The 27,028-nt window shown below is 35.4% G+C and overlaps 1 protein-coding gene across 2 annotated transcripts in view; it reads right to left on the bottom strand.

Annotated features, from left to right (window-relative positions):
- The window catches only part of LOC149836060 (Transcription initiation factor IIF, beta subunit), a 62,617-nt gene extending 42,266 nt beyond the window's left edge, over positions 1–20,351 (bottom strand). Inside the window, exons 1-2 of one of the 2 annotated variants that reach the window (XM_090008956.1) lie at positions 20,086–20,351; positions 1,432–1,540 (exon numbers count right to left, since the gene is read on the bottom strand). In XM_090008956.1, coding sequence (XP_089865082.1) covers positions 1,432–1,540; positions 20,086–20,259 — 283 coding nt within the window. In that variant the 5' untranslated portion in view covers positions 20,260–20,351. Of the gene's footprint in view, positions 1–1,431; positions 1,541–19,859; positions 20,042–20,085 lie in introns of those variants that run through there. The other variant, XM_090008957.1, reaches the window with a different exon arrangement.
- Between the last annotated feature and the right edge of the window lie 6,677 nt (positions 20,352–27,028).

Raw genomic sequence — 27,028 nt, 5'->3', positions numbered from 1 at the left:
CTTTGATACATCTAACCATACCCAGATCCCTCGATTTCCTATCTCTCATCTTTGCAAGCCTATAAATATCCTTCTCACCCTCTTTGGTATCCAACTTGTCATAAACCTCCTTATATACCTTATCCCTAGCGTTCCGAACTACTTTTTTAGCTTCCTTCTTTGCTATCATATACTTCTCCAAATTCTCATTATCACGATTTTTACTTAGATTTCTATAACACTCTCTTTTAACCTTAATAGCTAATTTGACATCCTCGTTCCACCATGATGTATCCTTACCTAGCGGTGCACTGCTGCAATGTACAACCAAAAAAAAAAAACTTATCAGATTGAATCTGAATATGTTATGAACCCACAGTAAGTTCGACACACTGCATAAGCTACGACACCCCACGATATTTTGAAGAAACACTACATCAGATCTGAGATCAGATCTGAACCATTCCAACCACCTCTACAGGAGCAACCAACAGAAAATCTCCACGTCATCTCTGACCACGACCAAAAATTCTATGTATTTAATCATAGCTATGTTAGAAGCACAGTTCCAATGCAGACTGCTCACGGTACAGGATTCACGACAGATAAAACATTGAAACATGCGATACTCCATTTACGGCAACACATTTCCGATGAAGACTGCTCACGGTACAGGATTCGCGACACAAAAAAAATGAAACATGCGATACTCCATTCACGGCAACCCCAGATCGATCGAAAGGTTCCAACAGAATAACAGAAATTTCTTTTCTCATCCAGATCCAGGATTAACAGTATAGGATTTTCTTCAGATTCATGACTGAATCCAGGTCCAGTTGATAAAATCACAGCTTTTGCGCATCACGGTTGACGATATACAGTCCAGATGACAGCGATATTGCTGAGCTCTATGGATCTGATTACAGATCTATGTCTTGACTCTTGTCAGGCAATAAATCTGTTATCAGATCTATGCCACCCAAATTAAAGAAGGTAGAGCACACACCTTTTTCCTTCTTTTTTGGCACAGATCAAACTCGGGTTCACGCTCCCACGACATTCTGCTCTGATACCATGTGGAGAAACCCAATACTGCACAGGAACCGAGAGAGAGAGAGAGAGAGAGAGAGAGAGAGCAGCTGAGAGGGAAAAATCGTAATCACATTTAGGGCTAAACACCTCTTGTTTAAATAGAGGTTTAGCCTAATAAACAAATTACAAGAAGGTCCCTCATTATTTGTAAAATTCTAAAGAACCATCTTTTAAGAATAAATAACTTTTAGGATAAAACACTTGAAAATAACTAATAGTCGACTAGTCTTAACAGTAACATTGAACTTCCACTCAACTTTTTCTCCTCAGAGATGCATCCAAAATTCTATTCTTCAGGCAACATTAATACCTTCAGTTTTCCCCCCATAACAGAAAAGAGCAAGGACAGAGAAAACTCACCTTGGCTTGTCTCAGCAAAGACACACATAGGAACAAAGTCTTTAAACATGTTCAAGGAGTAACTCTTTGGCATATTTGCATTATCAGTGGTAGTCAGTTCCATATCAAACTGGAAGAAGATCAAAATGAACATACAATCAGCCAAGACAGCTCAAAAGCCCACTTGAATTTCAAATAAAGAAACCATCTTCTTTTTATATTCAGAAGTACTAAGAACCAAGATTATTTACAAGTTATCAATGTCTGATTTAGATCATACGATCACTTAGTAAACCACTAAATCTTTTTTGAAAGAAAGCAAGCCACTAAAATTTGATACATCAAGCTTAAAATATGAAGAACAGCACAATGTTGATAAACATGATTTTAAGTTCCACCATATTCTAACTAACCAGCAGCTTTTTGATATGGTACAGTAAGGTGAAATCAATCCTAGTGCATCTCCTAGTAAGGCTGGTTGATATACATATGCATATCTTAAGAGAATTTGTAACATGTAAAAGAAATCTTTACCCAGCAATGTGACAATAATATCTTCAAAGCAAAATCACAAAATTTTTAACTGAGAACTATCCCATGTGCCAGAAAATCATGCACTCTACTCAAAACAGTACTGCTGAACTTGATAATTGTGATCAGAGAGCAGCAGACATGTTATAGATCATTTTACTTATACCAATAAGTCTGGTACAGTGGCACGGAATTGACTTATAACTTTAGAGAACCATAATCATGTTGATTCACATGAGAATGATTTTAAAAAAAGTAAAAAAGAATACTTGCCGACTCATTTATGCAGAAGACTTTTTGGTCTAAATAGCTCCTGAACACTTGCCAAAAGTTGATTAGGCCACTTTAAATATGCATGCTCTGGAGGAGTCATCACTCAGTAAACCAGAAAATTTTTTATAGATGATACAAATGATAAAGAAAAACGGAAGTGAAAAAGTAGTGAAATATTTTAGCTACTGCAACATTTGGATAGACATTCAAGATATATCCTCACGATACTTACAAGTTACAATATATGTCACAGGGATTCGGCCAACCAGGTCCACACCCGCGTCGATGCGATGCGACACGGGTGCGTGTGCGGGTGCAGCACCCGGTACGGTCAACCCGACCCTAGGTGCGGTCAACGCACCCAGGGTCATTTATGTCCAACTTTTGGACTTAAAAAAAACGTCCGATGAAATAGGCTGAGGAGAGGAGGATTAGGGCAAATTTTTTTTGCCCTAATCCTCCCTTCCTCTCCTCCCGACCTCTCCTCTTGAAGCTGACGATGACCTCTCCTCCTGAAGCCAGCGAAGGGTATCCTTAAGTACGTACCACTACATCCTCTCTCTCGTTTCATCTCTCTGTTTCTCTCTCTGACTTTCCTTGTTCATCTCTCTCACTCGCTTTGTCTCTCCTCTCTCTGTCTCTCACTTGCTCGCTCTATCTCCCCATCTCCCTTCTCTCGCTCAATCTCACTCCCTCTGTCTCTCTTCTCATTAGTATTACGGTTGTTAAATGTTAAAACTTAAAAATTATATAATATATATATATATATATAATTTTTTATATTTTTGCCGCACCCCCGCACCCAAGTTTTTTTAAAGTGCCGCACCCGCACCCATGTGACATAGCTTACAATGGTTAACTAACCAATTATTTTCATATACTGGAATGCATTTAAACACAAGAAAACAAGATATTTACCAAAAAACTCTTTAAATAGCATAGATAAGCCATCTTAGTTCGCGGTTTTGAGCCTCAGAAACCTCTTCTACTTAAAAAAAACAAAGACCCTGATATATATATATATATATATAGAGAGAGAGAGAGAAAGGCCATAGTTTAGGTGGTTGATGTGTTTGGTTGCAAACAAGAGGTTGGGTGTTCCTGTCTCCTCAACATTGGTGCCCTTTTTGTTTTTTGATAAATGAACCAGCTTATCCTCAACTCAAGCTAGTGGTGAGTGAAGCCTTAGCTGTCTATGTCAAGGCTCTGAGTCTAAGTGAGCCAAGCCCAAACGTGGGACCATCCTCATGATTTAGGGAGGAAAACTGGTGAATCTAGAGAACACAATGGTATGCACATTAGATTGTGATTGTAAACAAATGTGAGGGAAACATCAGAGCACACCTTATGGAATGCTATGCCTGTCATTCTTCACTCAGTATGCAAAAATCATTGGAATTTTTTGGGGACTCTTTTAAGAAGCAATTTTGTAAGTATTTGCCAGATGTAAATTGTCTCGATAACGTTCTGTTACCTCTAGCTTGAAACTTATTTTTCTGTTTATCTATTTCTATTGTGCACTCAGATAATTAAGGTCTGACGTCAAAAACATCAGTCTTATATTGTGGATATTCTTTGATGTATAAAAAAAGACAATGGAAAAAAATGAAGGGCAAAAAAAAAACAAAAATATTGGGTACATGCCGTAGCCATGGAAAGAGGTTCCTAATGAGGGCTTTGAGGCAGGTGAGAGTATCAGAGCCAGTTTTAATGGCCCTAATGAAGAAGAGGTGCAGATTCTTCAGTAGCAAAGGAGCAAAAATGGCCGACAAGGGCTCGGGTCATCTGGGACGTCACAAGTTCAAAACCCACAGATGGGCATTTTTCTATAGATATACATGTCAGTCAATGCAGCAAGTTCAATTCAATTCCAGATTATGGTTGATGCTATTACGAGCATAACGATTGATTATAAGATGCCCTCATATCACACAATTGGGGGGGTGGGGGGGGAGTGGGGGGATTTTAAAGCAAGTTGTTGTAAAAGAACTGCAATAATGTAATGAGTTCAGAGACTCCATAAAGTCTGAGTTCCACCATTATGGTAGATAGATGGACAGACAACAGCGACATTTCATAATTTCTTTAATCTCTTATTCTAAATGAGTGATGCATTTGAAGTTTATTGATATGTCAGACAAATCTACGACAATAAAAAAGTTGACTGAGATATTCTCAGAGGTGACATAAGAGGTTGAGCCTTGTGCAGCTCATATACTGATAACGTGAAAACTCTCGAGGTTGCTGGAAAAGTGATTCAGAATCAGTACAAGTGTTCTGTTTAGTATCCATGTGCGCTGAACCTTTTTAGACCTTATGATTAAAGACACTAGAGAGATTATTCGAATTTCTGATATGTCAGACCTTATGCTTAAAGACACCAGAATGATTTTCTTTGTTGGTTCATATCGCCGACCCCAATTGTTTTGGGATGAAGGTGTAGTTGTTGTTTGTTTGTTGTTGTACTGAAACATACAAAATATAACAAAATTCATATGCAAACATTCGTGAATATTGAACTTGATGAGGAGCTATGTCACATGGGTACAGGTATGGAGGGTATGACACGGCAATTTCAGAAAACACAACTATATATAGGGCTAATATTTGGTGCTATTGAAGGCACAGAACTATTGAGCTGGATATCATATTTTCAAGATTTATTGACTCAATCTGACCACATAGATGTGTTCAGCATCGTTTGTTTGCTAAAGATCAAACCTTGGATTGTGTTTATTTGATCCCAAAAGATGATTTTTGAGCCATGAAATTTTAGTGCATTATGGGCATTGAATTTTGAAGCTCTTAAAAAACCCACTTACATGTCACAATCACATGATTCAAAACGCATTTTCTAGTAAATAAACCTTCTAGATCACATCCATAAGGTTCGATCCAAAAAAGAAAATATAAAAAATATAAAAAGAAGGTGATTTGTACTCAATAGTAACATGCCTTCAATAGCACTAAATGTTAACCCATATATATATATATATATATATATATATATATATATATATATATATATATATATATATATATATATATATATATATATATATATATATATATATATATATATATATATATATCATCATCACAGATATCGCCAATATTTTGAAAATATTGTGATATTATTGTTGTAAAATGAACAAATGATATTAAAGGCAAAATATCACGATATTTTCAAAATATCGGCAACTTATATATATTGTGATATTATCGCAATAATATCGCTGCAGCAACCCAGACAGCAGCTTTTTTTAAAACTGTAGGTGCAGAGGTATTCGGGAGTTTTTTTAAAAAAAAGGGATACATGTGTCTTTAGTTTTTCTTTATTAGGTTACTTTGGGTATAAAATATATATATTTTTGTTAGGGTTTGAGCTACTTTTAAGAGACCCAAAACAAAAAGAAACCTAAGGAAGAGGCTGCAGTCAACGTGAAAGTGAAACTGATAGAAGAAAGAAGAGAAATGTTAACAGGGAGCTGCGCCATATCCTCCACTTCTACAGCAGTCCAGTCGAGTTCTCCAGCAGAACAACGCTCCACCGTGAACAGGAAAAGAAAGAAGAGGAAGGAAAGAAGAAAGAGGAGGGAAGGAATAAAAGAAGGAAAGAAAGACAAAAGGAAGGAAGAAAAAAAAAAGAGGGAAAGGGGGCTTTACATTTATTTTTTTTCTTATGTTTTCTTTTTTTATTTTTGTATTTTATCTTTTAAATTCTGAGATTTTCCCGAGATTTATTAGAAAACCGATAATATCCCGATATTATACCTCGCCGAGATATAGCCGATACAGATATTTGTGACTATGATATATATATATATATATATATATATATATATATATATATATATATATATATATATATATATATATATATATATATATATATATGTTCTGGATTTGGATTGAATTAAATTCCAAATCCATTGAAAAGTACAAAAGTTTTTACTTTTAAAAAGATAGAAAAAGGTGGGTTGAACGAAGGTTACGGAAGCGGGAAACGATACAGGAAGCAGAAGCGAGAAGCGATGCATTTTAAAATGTATAGGAAGCGAGAAGCGATGCATTTTAAAATGTTTAGGAAGCGGGAAGCGAGGAGAAAAAAAGAAATATAATAATTGAATGTGAATCATAATGAAACACAAATAAAAACTAAAATAAAAGTGACTAATATTAAATTTCATGATTTTTTAGTGTAAAAATTAAATTTTTAACAAAATCTAAAATTGATGATTACCAATTTAGAGAAAGTACATGGAAATGAGTGAGAAGAGTGAGAGAAAGAACATAAAAAAATGAAAAGTTGAGTAAGAGAACATATAAGATGAATAAATGAAGTGTGTGGAAAGCATACGAGAAGCATGGGGGAATCGAGGTTCTCATCAAGTTTCACAAGCGAGGAGTATCACGCTTCCGAAGCGAGCTTCCCACCTATCTAAGAAGCTTCTGGTAACTCTGGGTTGAACACCCTTTCCCTTCTCTTTGTCTCTCTTTGTAAAAAGAAAAAAAAAGGTATTTTCGAGAATCCCACCACACCTCCTTTAATATCTCATGGAATTTTCCTAATTATAAATTTAATAAATATGATTTTATTACATAAATATATATTTTTCATTGTTTGAAGTGGTATAATATAGATATATGTATATATAGGGGCTGACGTTAATTTGGACATGGGTCATGGATCCATTAGCCGAGACCCATAGTCAATCCATGATAAGATAAGTAAGTTTTAAAATAAATAACAAATTAAAACTATATAATAAAGATAAGATATATATACAAGCATATATATATATATATATTTTAAAGAGTTAAATTAGAAAGAGTTCTATTTCCTTGGGGAAATATCTAATTCTAGAGGGGTGCATCACCTCCTTGAGGAGCCCTCCTCATGTTATAAAACATTAGAGAAAGCCCTCTCTCTCAACATCGGTTTTGAGAGAGAGGGAGAAGGAGAGCTGAACACAAGGGAGAAAAAAAACAATAGAGAGTTGTACCATGAGGAAGAGAGAGACTGAGAGGGAGCAGCGTATGTGAGATGCAGTGTGCTCACCTCCTTAATGCCACCTTCTTCTTCTACTTCTTTCTCCGCGAATCTACAAGAAAAAGTACGTGATTTTCTCAGTCCAGCTTGGTGGGATTTAGTGTAGGTTGATTCAGGCATGGGTTTAGGGTTGGAAATAAAAATCTGGTTTTATCTTGGTATATACATGTTTTTCGCAGATTGAAATCTGAGTTTTATTGAGCTGTATTCTTTTATGTTAAACCATGTTGAAATCTGCATTTTAATGAAAAAAAAATCTGTATGTTTTTTTTATGACAAACCAGTTTGAGATATGCGTGTGGACTGGACTGTATATATTTTTATATTAAATCAGATTGAAACCTGCGTTTTGATTAACCTGTAATCTTTTTATATTAAACCAGATTCAAACTTGTGTTTTGATTAACCTGTAATCTTTTTATGTTAAACCAGTTTGTAATTTGTGTTTTGATTAACCTGTAATCTTTTTATGTTAAACCAGTTTGAAATCTGTTGAACCAAGAATAGGTCTTATGAATTCAAGCCAGATTCTTGGGCTGACATATTCAAGACAGGTTCTTGAGTAAGCCAATATCTATATATATATATATATATATATATATATATATATATATATATATATATATATATATATAGCTTATCTTGTTCAACTTGATAAGTTGGTGCATCAAACTGGTGCCTAAAGGTCAAATTCAAAACCATGATAAGTACAGTCAGGTGCAACAATGCAAAACATGTAATAACTGTAACGAGATATTGCGGAAATATAAAGAGTGCATACAAGCACTTACGATAATGAATAAAAGAGACAATATCACAAGTCCACAAAGGGACAATACAAGCACAAGCCTTTAAGAAGGCAACAATGTAAAAAGCCTCTTATTGAGAAGAGAGAAAGCTCTCAAGAATGAAGAATATACAAGGGGTTCACCCCTATTTATACAAAAAGGAGAGGAGCAAAGGGGTGGCCAAAAGGCCTCAAAAGGAGAGCCAAAAGGGGGCTCCCATAGAGTCGTTGGGAGCCCCCAACGGTCACATTTGTGACCGTTGGGGGCTCCAACGACTCTAAGGTTGGAGCCTCTTTAGGTCCTCAAATAAAATAAAAAAAGAATTTAAAAAATAAAAAATAAAATTACATTTATTCAAAAAAGAAAAATAGTTGTTTTCTAAAACAACTATGTGAAATTACATAAATACCCCTATCGGGTATTGATGTAATATATATATAGATACATTTTAACACCTCCCCTCAAACTTTACGGGGAAATGACGGAAAGTTTGCCAAGAAGAAACATGAAGCGAGGAGCCGGAAGAGCTTTAGTGAAGAAGTCCGTCAACTGATATTCTGAAGTGACATATGGCAGAGCAATAGTTCCTCGTAAGAATTCATCACGAACATAGTGGCAATCCATTCCGATATGTTTTGTACGCTCATGAAAAGTATGATTGCTCGCAATATAGATGGAACTCTTGTTGTCGCAACATAGCTTTGAGGTTTCGGTAATATCAACTCCCATGTCTTTAAGCAAACTGCGAAGCCATACAAGTTCCATTGTCGTGGTTGCCATAGCCCGGTACTCAGCTTCAGTGGATGATAGTGAAACTTTCTGCTGCTTCTTGCATCGCCAGGCAATCAAAGAGTCCCCTAAAAAGACACAAAAACCAGTAGTTGAGACTCGATCATTGGGATTACCTCCCCAATCTGCATCAGTATAAGCAAGAAGATTCAAGGAAGAAGAGGAGGATAGAAATAGCCCTTTATTGATGGTATTCCGAATGTAGCGGATGATTCGGAGAACAGCACTCATATGCACAGTTGAAGGAGCATGTTGAAATTGGCTAACTGAGTGAACCGCATGAGTGATATCTGGTCTGGTGATGGTTAAATAGGTAAGAGACCCAATGAGTTGTCTGTAAGGCGTGGGATCTTCCAGAAGAACCCCATCCTCCAACCGTAATTTGGCATTAATAACCTCGGGAGTTTCTACTTTCTTGTCATCAAAAATCCCAGACTTAGAACAGATATCTGCAGCAAGCTTCATCTGTGACAAAATATATCCTCAAGAAGAATATGCAACTTCAATTCCAAGAAAATATCTAAGAAAACCTAAATCAGACATATCAAAATTATTTTTTAACATATTTTTAACATCAATAATACTATTTTGATCATTCCCAGTGATAATCATGTCATCAACATAAAGTAACAATATTACGATACTCGTACCTGCATTTTTAACAAAAAGAACAGTGTCAGTATAACAAGAATGAAATCCTAACTTTATCATGATATCACTGAAACGATCATACCAAGCCTTAGGAGCTTGTTTAAGACCATATAATGCCTTTAAAAGCCGAAGTGTTTGACCTTGCTTAATATTAATTCCGGGTGGCGGATCAATGTAAACTTCTTCACTTAAACTTCCATTTAAAAAAGCATTTTTTACGTCAAGTTGATAAATAGGCCATTTTTTGGTTGATGCGACAGCTATTAAGGTCCTGACACTGGTCATTCTAGCTACGGGAGCGAATGTTTCTTCATAATCAATGCCATATTCTTGAGAGTATCCCTTAGCGACTAATCTAGCTTTATATCGTTCTAAAGAGCCATCGCTCTTAGTTTTAACTTTGAAGACCCAACGACAACCAATAGGTTTTTTGTGTGAGGGTAGATTAACTATTTCCCAAGTATTGGCCTTTTTTAAAGCATTTAGTTCAACTTGCATTGCTTCAACCCAATGTGGTATAGATTTAGCTTGATTATAGTGAGCCGGTTCAAAATAAGAATGTAGGGTTATTAAACATGCCCGATAGTTGGGAGTTAATGAATCATAGGATACAAACCTATTTGGGGGTATTGATATTCTAGAAGAATGCCTAACTTGTGGTTCCTCAATGGATTCATAAATTTGAGAGTATTTTTCGAGGGCACTAATAGGATTTTCTTGATTTCTTCTTGAGTAAACATTTATATTGGTATCACTATCATGAACATTTATATTTGAATCACTATCATTTGAGGGTGTTATGTCAAGAGGGGATACCTCACGAGTATCGTCTATGTTTTCAAGAAAATCTTTTTGTATGTCATCAATAAGATCATATAAGAATATATAATCAATTTCATTTGTTTCTTCTATTTTATCAAAACCGTTTTCTTCTTATAGAAATGTTACATCTTTTGAAACATATAGTTTATCATTCTTAAAATCATATCTATACCCTTTTTTATTTTCACCATATCCTAGAAAAACACATTCAATTGCTTTTGGAGATAACTTATCCCTCTTATGTAATAAGACAAAACATTTGCAACCACAAATATGAAGACGGTTGAAATCAGGTGAAAATTTAAAGAGTTTTTCATAGGGAGAAGCATTTTTTAACTTAGAAGAGGGCATTCTATTGATTAGATAGGTTGAGGTTAGAACGGCTTCGGCCCAAAACTTCTTTGGAATATTCCTAGAAACAAGTAATGTTCTAGCGGTTTCTATAATGTGCCTATGTTTCCTTTCCGCTAGGTCATTTTGTTGGGGAGTCCTAGGACATGACTTTTGATGGCAAATGCCATTTTGGGTTAAATAGTTTTGGAATTCGTGAGATAAGTATTTAACACCGGAATCGGATCTTAAAATAGATATGTTACTTTGAAATTGATTTTGAACTTTTTTATGAAAATCTTTAAAGAAAGTAAATACTTCTGACTTATGACTAAGAAAATAAATCCAAACATACCGAGTAAAGTCATCAATAAACGTAACATAATATGAATAACCCCCTTTAGACATAACCGGAGAAGGCCCCCAAACATCCAAATGCACCAATTCAATCTTTGCAATTAATTTCTTTTTCCTTACAAAAATTGTTTCCAAAAGGAAAGAGATACATTTTGGAATAACTTGGATGACCAAGTATTTTATGCCAAGTTTCCATGTTTTTTTCTTGGACATAAGAACAAAAATAGTTTGTAGGGAGATCAAGATGGTCCATATAATTGAGGTCTCCCTTTCTATGGCCTTGCCCAATCCGCTTCCCGGACCGGAGATCCTGCACAAAGCAACCATTAGATGAGAAAGATATTTCACATCCATGGTCGGCAATTTGAGAAACCGAAAATAGGTTTAAATTTAGTTTGGGAACAACTCTTACTTTTGGAACACAAAAATTTTGTGAATCTTTGAAAGAGCCAATACTTGAAATTTTTAAAAAAGTTCCATCGGCCGTAGAGACACAAGAGTCCTTTGAATTGGTGCAAATATCAATAAGTGCATTTTCATGAGGGGTCATATGAAAAGAAGCTCCGGAGTCAAGGATCCAAGAATACGTACCGGGTGATGATGTTGAAGCAATAGCCGCACCCGATGTGGAGGAAGAAACTTTTAGCATTTGTTGGAGAGCCATAGATATTTGTCCAAGAGTTTCTTTGATGTCATTGGTCTTGCCTTCATCTTCTTTGGTGGTGGTTTCTTCAAGAGAGGCCACTTTAGGCTTGAAGGTTCCAATAAGCTTTGGACAAGCGGGTCTAATGTGACCCGGCTCATTGCAATAATGACAAACAATCATTTTTCTTCCTCCATTATAGTTTCCTTGTTTTCCAAAATGAGGAGGCTTATAGGTTCTAACATTGTTACCCGGTTTTGATACGGCAAGGACTTCATCAACATGCTTACTCATGCCAAGCCTTGTCTCCTCTTGAGTGATTTCGGCAATAGCATCCTCAATAGGAGGAAAAATAGATCTATGGAGAAGTGAAGATCTCAGTTGCTCAAATTCGTGACGTAGCCCGAAAAGAAATTGAAACAATCGCTCTTGTTCTATTTGTTTTTGCCTTAAATCAATATCTTCCATAGAAACCCATTTTGGCTCCAAGAGAGCCAATTCATCCCATAGTGGGTTTAGGGCACTATAATAGTCTTGAATGCTAGAATCACCTTGCTTGGTGGTTCTAATCTTTTCTTGCAAGAAGTATGCTCTTGCAAGATCCTTTTGGGTATACATACCCTTCATAAATGACCAAGCCTTATTGGCTCTACGAAATTTAGCTATATTAGCACATACCTTAAGCTCAACATTGTTCATAAACCACGCAAGGATTTTTGCGTGATTGCTTTCCCAATCTTCCACTTCTTTTTTATGACTTTCAATGGCCTTCAGGCGAGCATTTCCTTCAAGAGCCTTTTCTTGACCTTCTTCTTCCTTCGTGAGCATAAGCTTAGGTTCCGGAACGGTACCCATGACAAAACCCCAAAGCTTCTTTCCTTTGAGATTATTTTCCATTGTCGATGCCCACATCATATAATTCTTTCCATTGAGCTTGAAAGATAGGTCAATCTTTGTCTCCATGATGTTGCCAAGAAGTGAGAAGATATCCATTAAATATGAGATACACGAACCACACCTTTCCTTCAAGAATCGAGTGGCTTTGATACCATGTAACGAGATATTGCGGAAATATAAAGAGTGCATACAAGCACTTACGATAATGAATAAAAGAGACAATATCACAAGTCCACAAAGGGACAATACAAGCACAAGCCTTTAAGAAGGCAACAATGTAAAAAGCCTCTTATTGAGAAGAGAGAAAGCTCTCAAGAATGAAGAATATACAAGGGGTTCACCCCTATTTATACAAAAAGGAGAGGAGCAAAGGGGTGGCCAAAAGGCCTCAAAAGGAGAGCCAAAAGGGGGCTCCCATAGAGTCGTTGGGAGCCCCCAACGGTCACATTTGTGACCGTTGGGGGCTCCAACGACTCTAAGGTTGGAGCCCCTTTAGGTCCTCAAATAAAATAAAAAAAGAATTTAAAAAATAAAATTACATTTATTCAAAAAAGAAAAATAGTTGTTTTCTAAAACAATTATGTGAAATTACAAAAATACCCCTATCGGGTATTGATGTAATATATATATATATATATATTAGATACATTTTAACAATAACTCTATTGGAAACCATGAATAGCGGTTACGGGAGAGCGTGAGGATACTAAACACTGTGTGCATTGTTTGCCCTAAGAACCCAATGTGTGGTTCGTGTTTCCGACCACGGTTGTAAAGAACTTCTGCCACTTTACTTAGGGGTAGTGTTGTTAGAGTCAGTTGTAATTATTGGTATACCAAGAAAGTGACGTCAATAGATATGGATTTTCTTGTTGTCTCAGCATTAGGTGATGATTTCTAATGTTCTGATTGATGGTGATGATTTCTGATGTCGATCGAAGAATATGTGTAGAACTCAGTAAATAAAATACAAATTGTATGTTAAGCTACCACTGAAAACTGCCTTGAACCTCAAAAATTTGGCTCATTTTTTAGTATCTGCAGGTTTTAAGAAGGCAAAAATTAAACTATGTGCATTAAATAGAGACATACATGCAACAACAATTCCGATAATTGAACTTAAAAAATTATTCATGAATGTTGCATTGGCTCATACATCCCTAAATGTTTAATATAACATGAAATTGATGGTTGTTTTATTTGGACTGCTTAGATTGTAAGTTTGTTCTGAATGTGTGTTGTTTGTAAAATCCTCTTAAACTTATATTTGATTTAATCTACGTTAATTTTTCTTACTGTTGGATTTTGAGAGGGTCGCGTACGAGAACTTCGGTTCTTACCCTGTTTTTAAAAATCTTTTTAAGGTATTAAGGCACAGTGATGGAAGAACCAGCTTAGTGGAGGGATCGAGAGTTATGATCTGATGGCAAGGGTTCTGACGTGTTCGAGAGATTTTATTTTGGAAACTATATAAACCCTCAATGAGGATTATTTAATTTCAATAAATTCAATTTCAATTCATGGTTTGATTTATTAAATTTGTAATGTGCCCTAGGTCCCTGGGATATTTTCCACAATTTTTTAAAAATCATTTATTTATTTAAAAAAAATCAATAAAATTTTGAGGGTCGGTTTAGGGTCGTTACACCTCCTCATAAATGAAAAAGGAAGAGGAAGAGGGGCAAAGTCGAAAACTCTCTCTCTCTCCCTCTCTTAGGAAAAAGGGAGGGGCATTTCTCCCTGCCCCCTCATAAATGAAAAGAGTGGGAGGCAGGGAGGGTATTTTCGAGAACCCCTTGCCCTAAGTGAAAAAGAAGAGGGGTGAATGGTTTTTCAAGAATACCTTGTCCTCTATCTTTCACTCTCTCTCTTCTTAAAAGGAAACTAGATCAATGATCCATCCTCAGACAGGGCAAAAAAATGCTCAATTCAATTTAAAGGGTGATCATCTGATGTAAAACAAATTTTAATATATACAAAATTGAAGGAAGAGAAGAAAAATAATATGTATTGGTCATTTGTTAGTTACTATTGGTTAGCACGCTCTAGTAATCTATATCTAGGTTCATTGATGTTCTAACAATTTTAGTGCTTAAATGTTTTTTTATGGTTTTTCTAATTTATATGGTTTTTATTTTATTTATTTCCTATTTTTATTTTTTAAAACTCTTGGTAGCAAATCTTATGATGTACGGTATGATACACTTGCATCTTAGGCCCTTTCAACACGCCTCTTGATATGATTTGTCCAACATTGGTTTAATCTCTGCCAAAAGATAAGATCATAAGACACTAGGCCCCCACTGACCTCATATTACCATATAGTCATAGATATCGGCAATATTTTCAAAATAATGAGTGATGTTATCACTGTAAAATCAGCAAACGATATTAAAGGTAAAAAGCACAGTATTTGAAAATACTGATAATTTAAATATATAACGATATTCTCATGATATTATCAATTATTTTTACTTTTTATTTACTTTACATACTAAATATGTTTTTCTTTTCCATTTTTTACTTATTTATTTTATTATATGTATTTTATTGTCTAAACCATAGTTACTAGAAAGCAAAATGGACACGAGAAGTGAGTGAGGCGGAAGCAAGGAAGCGAGTGTTAAAAAGTAGCATAAAGCATGAAGGAGGGATTTGTTTTGGAAGCCATTGTGAAGTGTATAAGAATAGGAAAAGGAAACGTGTAAGAAGCGAGGGGTAAGTGAGTGGCAAGTGAAGGGGAAGTGAATACAAGCCTAACTTTTGACCAAGGTTGTTAAATGCGATGAGACGAAGCGAGGCGTAAGCCTCGAGGCGTTGAAGCGTAAGATTCATGATCAGAATAATAAAATATATAATATTAATAAAATAATGAAAATTTTAAATAAAATAATTCGCTTTTAGTTATTTTAGTACAAAATCATAAGAAAATAAAATAAAGATACATCACCGATCTCTGCGTCTGCCATTAACTGAACACACCAGATCCATATCCAAATCTGACTTTTGTGTACAAGATCCCAACCCAAATCCATATCCAAAATTTGATAAAGGTAGAGTTTAATATGGATCCAAAACATACATGATAATTCTGGAACTTCTGAAATAAGACCAAAATTTATTGTTTTTTACGTGAAAGCTACAAATGGATCAGATTAGATCCAAACCTGAAAACAGATGGGATCAAATCCAAATTTAATCAGAATATACTTTTGGATAACAAAGTAATGAACTATCACATTGGATCTCTCATTTATCAGGACCTATAGGATGAGATTCTGGATCTGCCAAGTTCAGGGTAAATTATATAAGATCTCCACCATACCAGAGAATCTCACACAGAATAGTTGTTAGAAAGATCTCCACTCCACATATACATACTCAGTGGTATGGATCCAATATCTAACTCTCATCTTATACAAACATGATAGAGAATTTACACTCTCCATAAGGGTGCGTATGGAATATAGGATTTCAGTGGAATTTGAATCCATATCCACTTAATTCCTCTTTGTGGCTGGAATGAAGGATTTAGTAGAACTGGATTACAATTCCACTAAATTCCCTAAATCCAAACACATCCTAAGGGAGCCAATATGGTGCAAGAAGAGAAATGTAACTTACATCGCCTCCAATATTTTATTGGTTTGTGCTTGGGAAAAGCAAGAGGATTTTGCATTGATAGCCAAACTAAGTGCACACCATAGTCACAAATACCGACCATTTTTTTAAATATCGTGATTTTATTGTGAGATTTTAAAAAAACTGACACAATCTCGAGAAAAATGTGATATTTCAAAATATCGTCAATTTTGAAAATATCACATCTTTTATCACAATATTTTCTTGTTATAATGTGATCTTGGCATTTTTATATTTTTTGCTTATATTTTTCTATATAGTTTATCTGATATATATTAAAATTTTAAATATACCAATATTTTTTGAGATTTTCCTGAGGAAAATAAATTTTACTGATTATCATGACATTTTCCTGTCAAGAAAATCGCTAATTAGATTTATGACTATGGAATACACACGCATCCAGACGGGTGCATGCTAGCATATCGGTAATCAAGTACACTTTGTTCTTTTTATTATATCTCAGGTGACGTCACATAGATACACGTATACAAACATGGATGTGATATATGGATTCGAGACATGAGTACATTATATGATTTTTATGCAAGGTCAAACACTGTGATGATATATATTTCTTAAATTTAATATATAACTTTTGATCTTTTTTATTATGAAAATCTACTAAAATATTATACATAGTGTCTATGTAGGCCTTGTCATGTCTTCTAGACACGCGACTATCGTGTCCTTGTGACAGAATTCTCAAAGTATTAGGAGGTCATAAAAGTCATCTTATGAACAAATGAAATATAAAAAGGCTAAAAGAAATATCAATGCTTCAGCAACTGAGTGTGTGCCTCGCCTGTGAGGCGTACGCTTCAAGTACTGAGGCGCACGCCTCTCACAACACTGCTTTTGACATATTTACAACAACATGCCTTAGTTTTCATATATTACAAATACACACCTAGATTACCAAAATAATTCTCAAACACCTGCTCCTCTGAGCTGAGTTTACCCTGGTCAAACCCTAGTTACCAAAAATAAGATTACCTAATTACCCTTTCTCTAATTCATTCACCATTAAACAAAAAGGAGGGTTTCTCCCTCCCATCTGCCTGAACCTCACTGCCCAAAATACCTCATTCGTCCCAATTTCAGATGCACCAAGATACTAACAACAGAATCGCTAAACCCCAATTTGTAAATCCCACCATTCCCAATCCTTCCGCCCTTTCTGATCAGATACCCAAGAAACCCACATCAAAACCCCACATTTCTCTTCAACACAAAAAAGAAAACCCCACATTCAGAATGTGACCAACCAAACCCTAGAGAGAAAAGACCAATTCAGAGACCCTAAAGCCTTAAATTTTCTGTTCCTTCCATGACCACCAATTCAAAACATAATCCATTGGGAGAGATACTTAACTCTTAATTGAATCCACAAACTCAAGAAGAAAGAGTTAGGGTTTTGTTTCTTCCTTCTATATGAGAGAGAGCGAGATGCACCTGACCAAAAGAGCCTTCGCTCCGACGACCGACAACCAATGGTCGACGGGATGAGATGAGCTCCGGCAACTAGTGGGCACAATGAGTCCCAACAAGAGAGAAAGACTTGTTTTAAGCAAAGGGGGTTTCGTAAAGCACTTATAATGGCAAATAAAAAAGCAAAGGTAATTAGGTAATCTTATTTTTGGTAACCAGGGTTTGACCAGGGTAAACTCACCTGAGTTAAGAGGAGCGGGTGTTTGAGAATTGGTAACCTAGGCATGTATTTGTAATATATGAAAATTGAGGCATGTCGTTTAATATGTCAATTTAGATGTGTATCTGTAAATTTTTCTAATATATATTACTATGAAAAACATAAAAAAATGAGGGGGAAGCAAAGGAGAAGTGAGTGGGAAGCGATTCAAGAAGCAGATGGCAAATGTGTTTCACGTACTATAAAAGCATGTGTCATGTAATATAGGTAAACGTGCTTCCCACAAATGGGAAGGCAATTTCCCGACGCTTCCCCCTCTTCAGAGTAAGTGTGGTGCTTCCCACTTCGGTCTTTCCCAACCCTAAGGGTGCTTCCAGTAACTATAGTCTAAACTTGTTATTTTCTAACTTATTTTTGTTACTTTTATATTTTTAAAGTTTTTTAAGCCACGAGATTTATCAACCTATCCTATAATGTCGCAAGAAATTGTCTCACCGAGATATAGCCAAGATCAGCTATTACACACAGCTATAACATGAGATACGTTCTAGAATGGCATTTTCCAGACTTCATCTTATCTCCATATACATGAGGTACTAGAGAGAGATTGTTCCTTGCACTTGAGTTTCATCAATGAGATGACTATGGAGGTAATACTACAGGGAAGGGTTAGGAAACAATCGATGGTGTGAGAAGGGTTTAGGAAATCAACCGTGCAAGCCAGAGTATCATTGACTTTTTTCTTGAGTTTATGCATGTTTCAAACCATATCACTAGCTCTATATCCCACAAAGTTGGTCAAGATCTAGCTTGTCTAAAACCCCAAAACTGCAATAAATACAAGCCAATGGAACTCATGTTCCCAATATATTTTCAACATCTAAAAGGAATCCCATCTCCAATAGTCCATAAAACAGGTTTAACTACTTGAGATGTGAACAAACTTCCTACCGAAAACAAATGACAAATCCAGTTGCTCTCACCCATAAATGCCACAGTAAGCAGTAATATGCAGAAAAGTAAATGCTTAATAAGAAAAAGGTTTTCAAATCTATATTTTTTAATGTCCCATAGGGGGAGAACAAAACTCATAAAGCACTCATTATACAGTTGTTTAAGAAATAGTGCAAAAAGAAACAAACTGAGGCCATGCTCACATGATTTCCATAGCAAACTGAAGCAACATTGACAATGACAGGAAATTGGAAAACTAGAAGGAAATATCTATATCGATGGATGCAAGAGTAGACCTCCCATGCACCTAGCTAACCGAACCCTTTGAATGAATAGTCTCATAGTTACAAGATTCAATGCTTTGGGCTGCAACCATCACCCACTACAGCCATTCTGGTTATGCCAGACTCCCTTTTATCTTAGACAATCCTGCCCAACATACTGGACTCTTCGGGCACTTGGCAAGCTTTGTATGATGCCCATGACCCTCCTAACAATGTGGTTTACCAATTTGGATACCTAACTCACCGTTATCCTACAGCAATTCCAGAGAAAGGAGCATATTTATAAAAAATGGTCTTTTCTCAAAAGCTATGAATTGAATTGATGGGATCTTTGCCAATTTCATGTTATTATAAGTGGAATTAGGATTTCAGCATTTCATTCTGAATTTAATAATGTTGATTGTTAATTATGTATTGTATTTTAAAACTGTTTTTTACTCAGGAAAAAAGAAAGAAAAAAGGAAAACGATGTGATTAAAAGGGTGATCGCCTAGGCTTCGCCCAAAACATGCCTAATGTGAAGAAACAGCAATAAAACAATACTTAACAGGCAGTTTGTAAGCGATTGGGGCACTATAGTCGCTTCAATATAGCAAATAGAGGCCTTAGCATCCTCCCTCTTCACAGCAATCTAAAAGAAGCATATAGTCCTCAGAAGTCACCCATCCATATACTCAACCCCCATAAGTAATAAGCACAACCATGAATCAAAATAACAGAAAAGACCAAATCAGCTATTTTTTTCATCTAATGAACCAATATCTTAGAAAGGAGCAACACCCACGTCATAGAAACAGACACCCATCATCCAAAAACGCAAGAATTCTCCATTGGAAAGAATCATAAGCCAAGACATCGCAAGTCGGGTTCCAGTCAAAAAACAACTACCCATAATCCAAAAACGCAATGAATCGTCCACCGCAATGAATTGGATGCCAAGAAAGTGGGGGGAACGATATGGGTAAGTGGAATTCGAGCAGAAACGGGGGCGGAAAAGGGTTGGGACCGACCTGGAGAGAGCAGGAGGCGTCGGTTTGGAGGGGATCAACGGAGAGGACGACCTTGGCGACGGGATGGGGAGCATCGGCGTGGTTGTGCCAGGTCTGGGCAACCACTGGCGGGGTTTTCATCAGCCATACCGATCGCTCCGCCTTGCTCGTCTCCAGCATCGATTGCTCGTCCATCTCTCTCTCTCTCTCTCTCTCTCTCTCTCTCTTTCTTTCTTTCTTTCTTTCTTTCTTTCTTTCTTCTCGAGTTCGGAGGACTCGAGTCGAGGTCCTCGAGGTGGTGGAGGTAGGCTCGTGGTGTCAATTTATACCCAAGGTGCTCCTCGACGCTAGGGGATCCTGTACGATGAGCGGTACGGGATCGCTAGTGCTCAATGTTGGCATGGATGATGGTTTTGTCCCCGCTAATTGATAGGTAACAGTGGCGATATAAATATCACACCGTCATTACTTTATTACAATCATGAATCTCACCGTTATTACTTCATCAGTAACGGTAAATTGGATAGGATCTTCAATGTCTTTCTGCAGTACACATCTTGTTGTTGTTGCTTATATCTTATAACAGCGGCACCAAAATGTCATCCTTAAATGTTTTTTTATAGCAATGTTAAATATTGTCATTAAAAATCTTTAACTATATTTGACAGTTTAAGGATCTCGTTGTTATATTATAGATCAATAAAGGCAATATTTGAATATCGATGTTATATGATTTTACTCTATAACGGTGAAAGTTATATCACTATTAAGGATATATGTATAATAACGAGATTTGTTGCTGTTAAAGTACTTTGCTGACAATATTTAATGGCCAAAGAATTTTGTTGTTATAAATCAATAAGGGCAAGATATAGATCACAACTTTATAGGTTTTTACTCTACAATGGTGAAACTTATTATCGTTGTTATAGAGTTGTATTTAAAAAGGGCTCCAGGAGCCCTTTTTTATTTCTCTTTCTCTCTCTCTTTGTGATCTTGCCGGGCTGTCGGACCACCTCTAATCCGCATCCTTGCTCGGGTGACACTGCCAGTTAGTGTTCTTTCTCTAGATTTTCTAGGGCTTTGTTATTTCTCTCTTTGATTTTATAGGGTTTCAGCTCTCTCTCAATTTTTTAGGGTTACATGCATAAGAGATTAGGCTATTAGTTCTGCATGATTTACTTGACCCTTTATTTGCTTTTCTGATAGGTAGATTGTTAACATAAGTTGAAAGTAGAATACAGGACTATGAAAAAACAAAAATGTCTAACGATTTTGTAGACCCTCCTCCATGAACTTGGCAGAGAGAAAAAGGTCCAGTGATTCTGTAGGCACTTCTCCATGAACTTAGTAAATTATGAAGCCAGTTATTTTTCAATGATTGAACAAATACTTTCTGAGACAACATTTTTTCCAATAAAATATCGTGATTAGCCACAACTCTTCTGTAGCGTGTCTAAATAGTTTCGCCATTCTGCTACCAATTAAGTACTAATAATTCCTTTAATCCCTATTAGGCAAATTTTATGTTCCATTGTTCATACAATAGCTTAAACAAACCCTGGCATCATAACAACTTAGATAGTCAACTTTGTTGCACGCCCATGTTCAATGTTGAGTTTGTGGTTTTTAAAGGGTTTCATCTTATCATTTGTGTCCTTCATCTATACCAGTGTTGGTGCCACTTAGCTGATTTTGCATTGTTTTCACGAGAAAAATCAAAGATCGAGAATGCCAATGTCATCAATGGTACTATATTCATTGGCAAATTTAATGCTATAATACTTTTTTATATGAGGGCCACACACTCTTTCATGTCTACATGATTTGCTAGAATGATTGATATGACACCGATTACATTCAGTTATATTTTGAAAATTATCATACCTTCGAGCGGTAGATCATTATTTGCACTTACTTTTCAGACTTAGAAGTTATCATTTCAAGGTTGAACCTCTCTACCAACCTGATCGTATTAGATATGATTGTGTATGATATAACTCTGAGTATGGATTGGATCTACGAGCACTACGCTTGTATGGAATATCACAAGCGACACATACGCTTTAATCATCCCGATCAACTTGTTCTTAAGTACAAATCTAATAAGACAGAGAGAATGAGAAAATGATCTTAGCATTGAAGGCCCAGAACTATATGGAGAAGGGTTGTGAGGCCTTTTTGGCCAGTGTTTCATTGATAGAACTCAGCACGACCCTGATGGAGGACCCAGACGAGGTTCAAGAATTTGCAAACTGATTTTACGGTCTTTATTGAGAAAACATGTTCTCTATGTAAAACGTTGGACTTAAGCATTTAGATTCATGATATGTGTCATACTTCTATGTTTACAACATAATTAAATATTTGTATGCATAAATTTGATGTGTTCTTGATGGATCAAAATCATTGAATGTATTTTTTTGATGATTTTTGTTGGAAAGCATGAAGTTCTTGTTTTATTTATTGAAAAACTGCATGTTGCTCTATGTATTTTGGTTCGATCAGTCTTAATGATAAATTTGGTTCTCCAAAACCATGAACCCATAGATCTTATAGAATTATGAGGATGTTTCATATATATATATATATATATATATATATATATATATATATAAGCAATCCAAGTCTAAATTCTAAACTCAAATGAGTCAAGGTTTTGAAGATATAACTTCTGCAAGTCAACACAGGAATCCTATCGACAATGATTTTATGGAGACAAAAAAACTTTATAAAAATTATATCTCCCAGAATACTCAGGATCTATTGCTGAAATTTTAAGGTGTGGTAGTCTGTATATAGAATAACACACAATTAAAATCTTGGATGTTTATTTCTCATGGGTTGAAAAAGAAAAACCGGGGAAGTTTCTCCAGAATCTATAATTTTCTAGATTATATTCTGTCAAATAACATAAACAATAGATATTATGTGATTTTTAGTTCTTTGCTAGAATTGAATTTAATCTGAGTTTTTGGATACTTGAATAAGACATATCAAGTCACCCACAGTAAAATCTTAGCATTTAATTTGTTATATATGATTTATGATTGATTTTTTTATTAGAAAGACAAATTTGGACAAGACTGTTTTGTGAATTGAAAATAGTCTATGCTTACATGATTTTAAAATTTTGATCTGTAATGAGTTAATGTCTCAATTTTTGCTTGTATGCATGTAACATATGTGAGAATTTTTTGTGAAAATCTTATATCCAAATTCATTGTGGATGATTTATGTCAAAATTTACAATAACGGGTAAATCTTGTGATAACAGTCTCAAATTGAAGAATTGTGTGAACCAGATGGACACATGACATACTTATAGTATGTGGGCCTATGGAGGTAGTGTAATTATGCCATCACTTGAGAACATCTTTTGAATGCCATGTTGTAAATTTTTGTCATAATGTTATAATGTGAATCATGATGGTATGTTATATGATGTGCTATAAGACATGAAAATCATGTATGCATATTTGGATGCTTATGAATAAGCTTGTAGTTTAAAAGAACGAATATGTTGTGACATATGATGATAATATGCTGTAAGGCATAAAAAGCATGCATGCACATATGATCACTCATGAAAGAGTAAGGGGTTGAAAGAAATTCATGAAGTGCTAAAAGTGCACCAAGTTATAAAAAGGAATATAATGCGCATACAACATAATGAATGTCTAACTGGTTTAAAGGTAGTGGGGTGCATGAATGTTTGATTAGTTTAAAGACATTGAAACATACTGAATGGGTTATCAACATGAATGAGCTAATAAAATTGTATAACTACCATAAATAGATAGTATAATGCTCATGCCTAAAAGGCGATGTGGAAAGTCACTTTGGAAGGGTATTTGGGCTAGTGAGTCATAGAGTATTGAATGATAAATAGCACATGTGATAAAATGCAATGAACTCTTATCTTTAATAAAAACATCCAATAATCCATTTAAACTTGAGCTTACCTTAGAGATGGTAAATGTTACAAAACTTAGTTAGATTGTTATATGGTTTGTGAGAGCAATGCGCCTCATTCAGTTCTCAGTCCTCGAAGTTAAGGGGTCTGACTACCAATGTGTACTAGGTAGTATATCCATGTCTTTTGTAAAAATTTAGAATACTTATTGTTGTTTTTAATGGTCACTGGTGGGATTTCTCTCAGTCACGAATTGCCTTCGGTGGATCCATTTCAGTAAGTTATTCGTGAGAACTAAAATTCATAGCAAAATATACATCCGAGTGGTCTCCTCTGATTTGTGACAGTGGCTTGCAAGTACTTGCAGAAAATGTAAAAAAGAAAAACAAAAGCCTTACACTTGAGTACATTTATTTTGTGGTAAACTTGTATTGGAAACATTTAATATTTTATATGCATAATCATGAATATGTTCTTGTTGTGTAACATTATGCATGAATAGTTGTCTAGTTGAATGCCTTATGATTATCATATTGAATTATACAAGTTCTGAAAAAACATATGTTTTATGTATGCTTGTCTCTTTATATATACATGTAATGTTATCGTGTTCTTATTAAGACTTGATGAGTCTGACTCCTATATCACAAATATATAGATAATGAGTAAAAAGTTGAAGCGATGGTGGAATGTTGCGGGTGGTGTCAAGAACCAACAATTTTAGATCTGAGATTTATTTTGGACAATAGTCTATTATTTACTATGACCTATTAATTTCTCTTGACAGTATTCTAGTCTTCAAGTACAATGGTTGCAAACAATTCATTTAATTGATAAATGATTTAAATTGATTTATGAATTATAAATGTTAGTTTATATCTTGGATTCAGATTCCTGAGTTGAAACTGATTAACGATTTGGATTTGGACTTGGACCCAAGTCCAATATGAAAATTAGATTTAGTCCCACGTAGATTTATCATATATGTAACCTAATCAAATTTTTAACCAAAACCAAAATGAATGTTTTTTTTGTATTTTTGTTTTTCTTTGATAAAGGTTTTTTTTCCTTGGTTGTTTCTTTCAGGAATTTAGTTTTAGTGAGCTAATATATGCTAGCGCTTGTGCACAAGCAGGCCCCTAGTGCTCAGTTTGGTTAGAGTGATGCCATCGATAATGCCTTGCATAAAAAAAAGCAAGTTTTTTGGGTTAAAATTTTTGAACGTTATATTGTTTAAGTGTAACTTTTTGTGTTTATCAAGGGTGAATTTTTTATAGAAAATGTCTCACACCTAGAATTTTGGTTTTGGATGTGGCTTCCTCTCTATTCACTTGTGAATACTAATCTGTGCTTCCAAATAATCAGGATGACTCCGTTCGTAATTCTTCATTGGATTTTGTTATTGTGCTCCAATATTAGAAAATGACGTGGGTGTGGACGTCTACGACATAGTTTTCTCAGTGGTCATATTGTATTAAACAAATTCAAAATTTTCTATAATAACAAGACAAAAAATATTAAAGAAACATTGTGAAAAACAAACAAACTATTTGCAAGGATGGGTGTCTCCTAATCAAATAGTTTTCCCTAATCATGCTTATAATACAAGCTATGCAAGATATAAACAAACAGACTTGATTGGAAAGGCATACGAACAAATGAAACAGGCTATTGAACATACAAAGATAACTTGTTGGAGACCACTAAAAATAAGATGTGCTTACCAAAAAAAAAACTTTCGTCGATGGTTCTACCGTAATGGTGCTGCCTATGAATCACCGAAAATAATTATCAAAAATGGTTGCCGAAAAAAGTCACTGAAAAGTGGCCGAAGAGAAGCAGTTTGAGGACCGTTGGTTGAAGACCACAAAAACCCTAGTTTATGTGGAAATAGCTCTGAGCGCAAAAAATCAATTTTTATAGTATCTAAGAGCCACATTTATTACACAAACTTGGCACCAAATAACGAATTTTCATAATATTTACCTCAAACATTTACGTTGTTTCAACAAATTTGTCAAAAAATCCACACATATATAGAGATAAACGCATATATGTCATCATTGCACAAATATTTAAGTAGGATATTTGCGAAGTTGCGACATTCTATTTAACTATAAATTCACACATATTTTTATGTGAACTTTGTGATATATATAGACTGAATATGATATTTGTGATGTTAGAGGTTTCAGTCTAATAACAAATAAATTTATTTATATATGCAACTTAAGTAGGATATTTGCAATGCTTAAGGTTTTAGTCTAAACGGATGTTCACAAAAAAATTATGCAGGCTTCACGAGGTCCTCATAAGAAAACATTACGTTTTTAAGATGAGCCTTTGGAGAAAGCCACCCCCAAGAGCTTCCCAGCTAGTTCTTTGATAAAGTCATCCCACATTCATGTCACTGTTCATGTAAAATCGGGATAAAAGTAACATATCTGGAAGGTTAGATATTCGTACTTTCCATCCATCTGCACCTTTGTCCCAAGAAATTGGTTTGAGCATTATCTAATCATTCCAATTTTGCTCTTTGGTAGTCTGGGAACAGTTAAGTTGTTTAACCCTGCATGCACATCCGGTGATCGACATTATCATCTCACCAAGAGTCGAAAATGCCTGCCATTACCGGGCAGGCACAGCAATGAAATTCTGCCATCTGCTAGGCTAGCCCACCTTTCTCTGGTAGTCCAATATGAGATTTATAAGCAAGGCTCTCTCTCAAACAGCAAGGAACCAAGGCTGTCTGCTATCCTCTGCCAGAGTTGGCACATCACCACTTCTACCGCATGTAACACGGTACAAATCAAATATGCCTGGCTCTTATTTAGACTCAAACTACTTTGACAAGAAGCACAGATACCCACCACAGGCAACAGTAGGCAACCACCAAATGACTGAGGAAGGAGGCCTTAAAAAAAGTGAATTCGGGGTGGACAAAGTGGGAGTTCATATAATAAGTCAGTATGATAGGCACCACGTGATAACCACCAGTTATCAATTACCGTGGGTGGGTCTCAGGTGTCCAGAAACAGGATGGTTTAC

Source organism: Nuphar pumila, chromosome 6, assembly GCF_984573655.1.
Source record: "Nuphar pumila chromosome 6, dmNupPumi1.hap1.1, whole genome shotgun sequence".
Lineage (NCBI taxonomy): Eukaryota > Viridiplantae > Streptophyta > Magnoliopsida > Nymphaeales > Nymphaeaceae > Nuphar > Nuphar pumila.
Note: the sequence above shows the minus strand (reverse complement) of the source record. Positions and strands in the feature narration are given on the sequence as shown.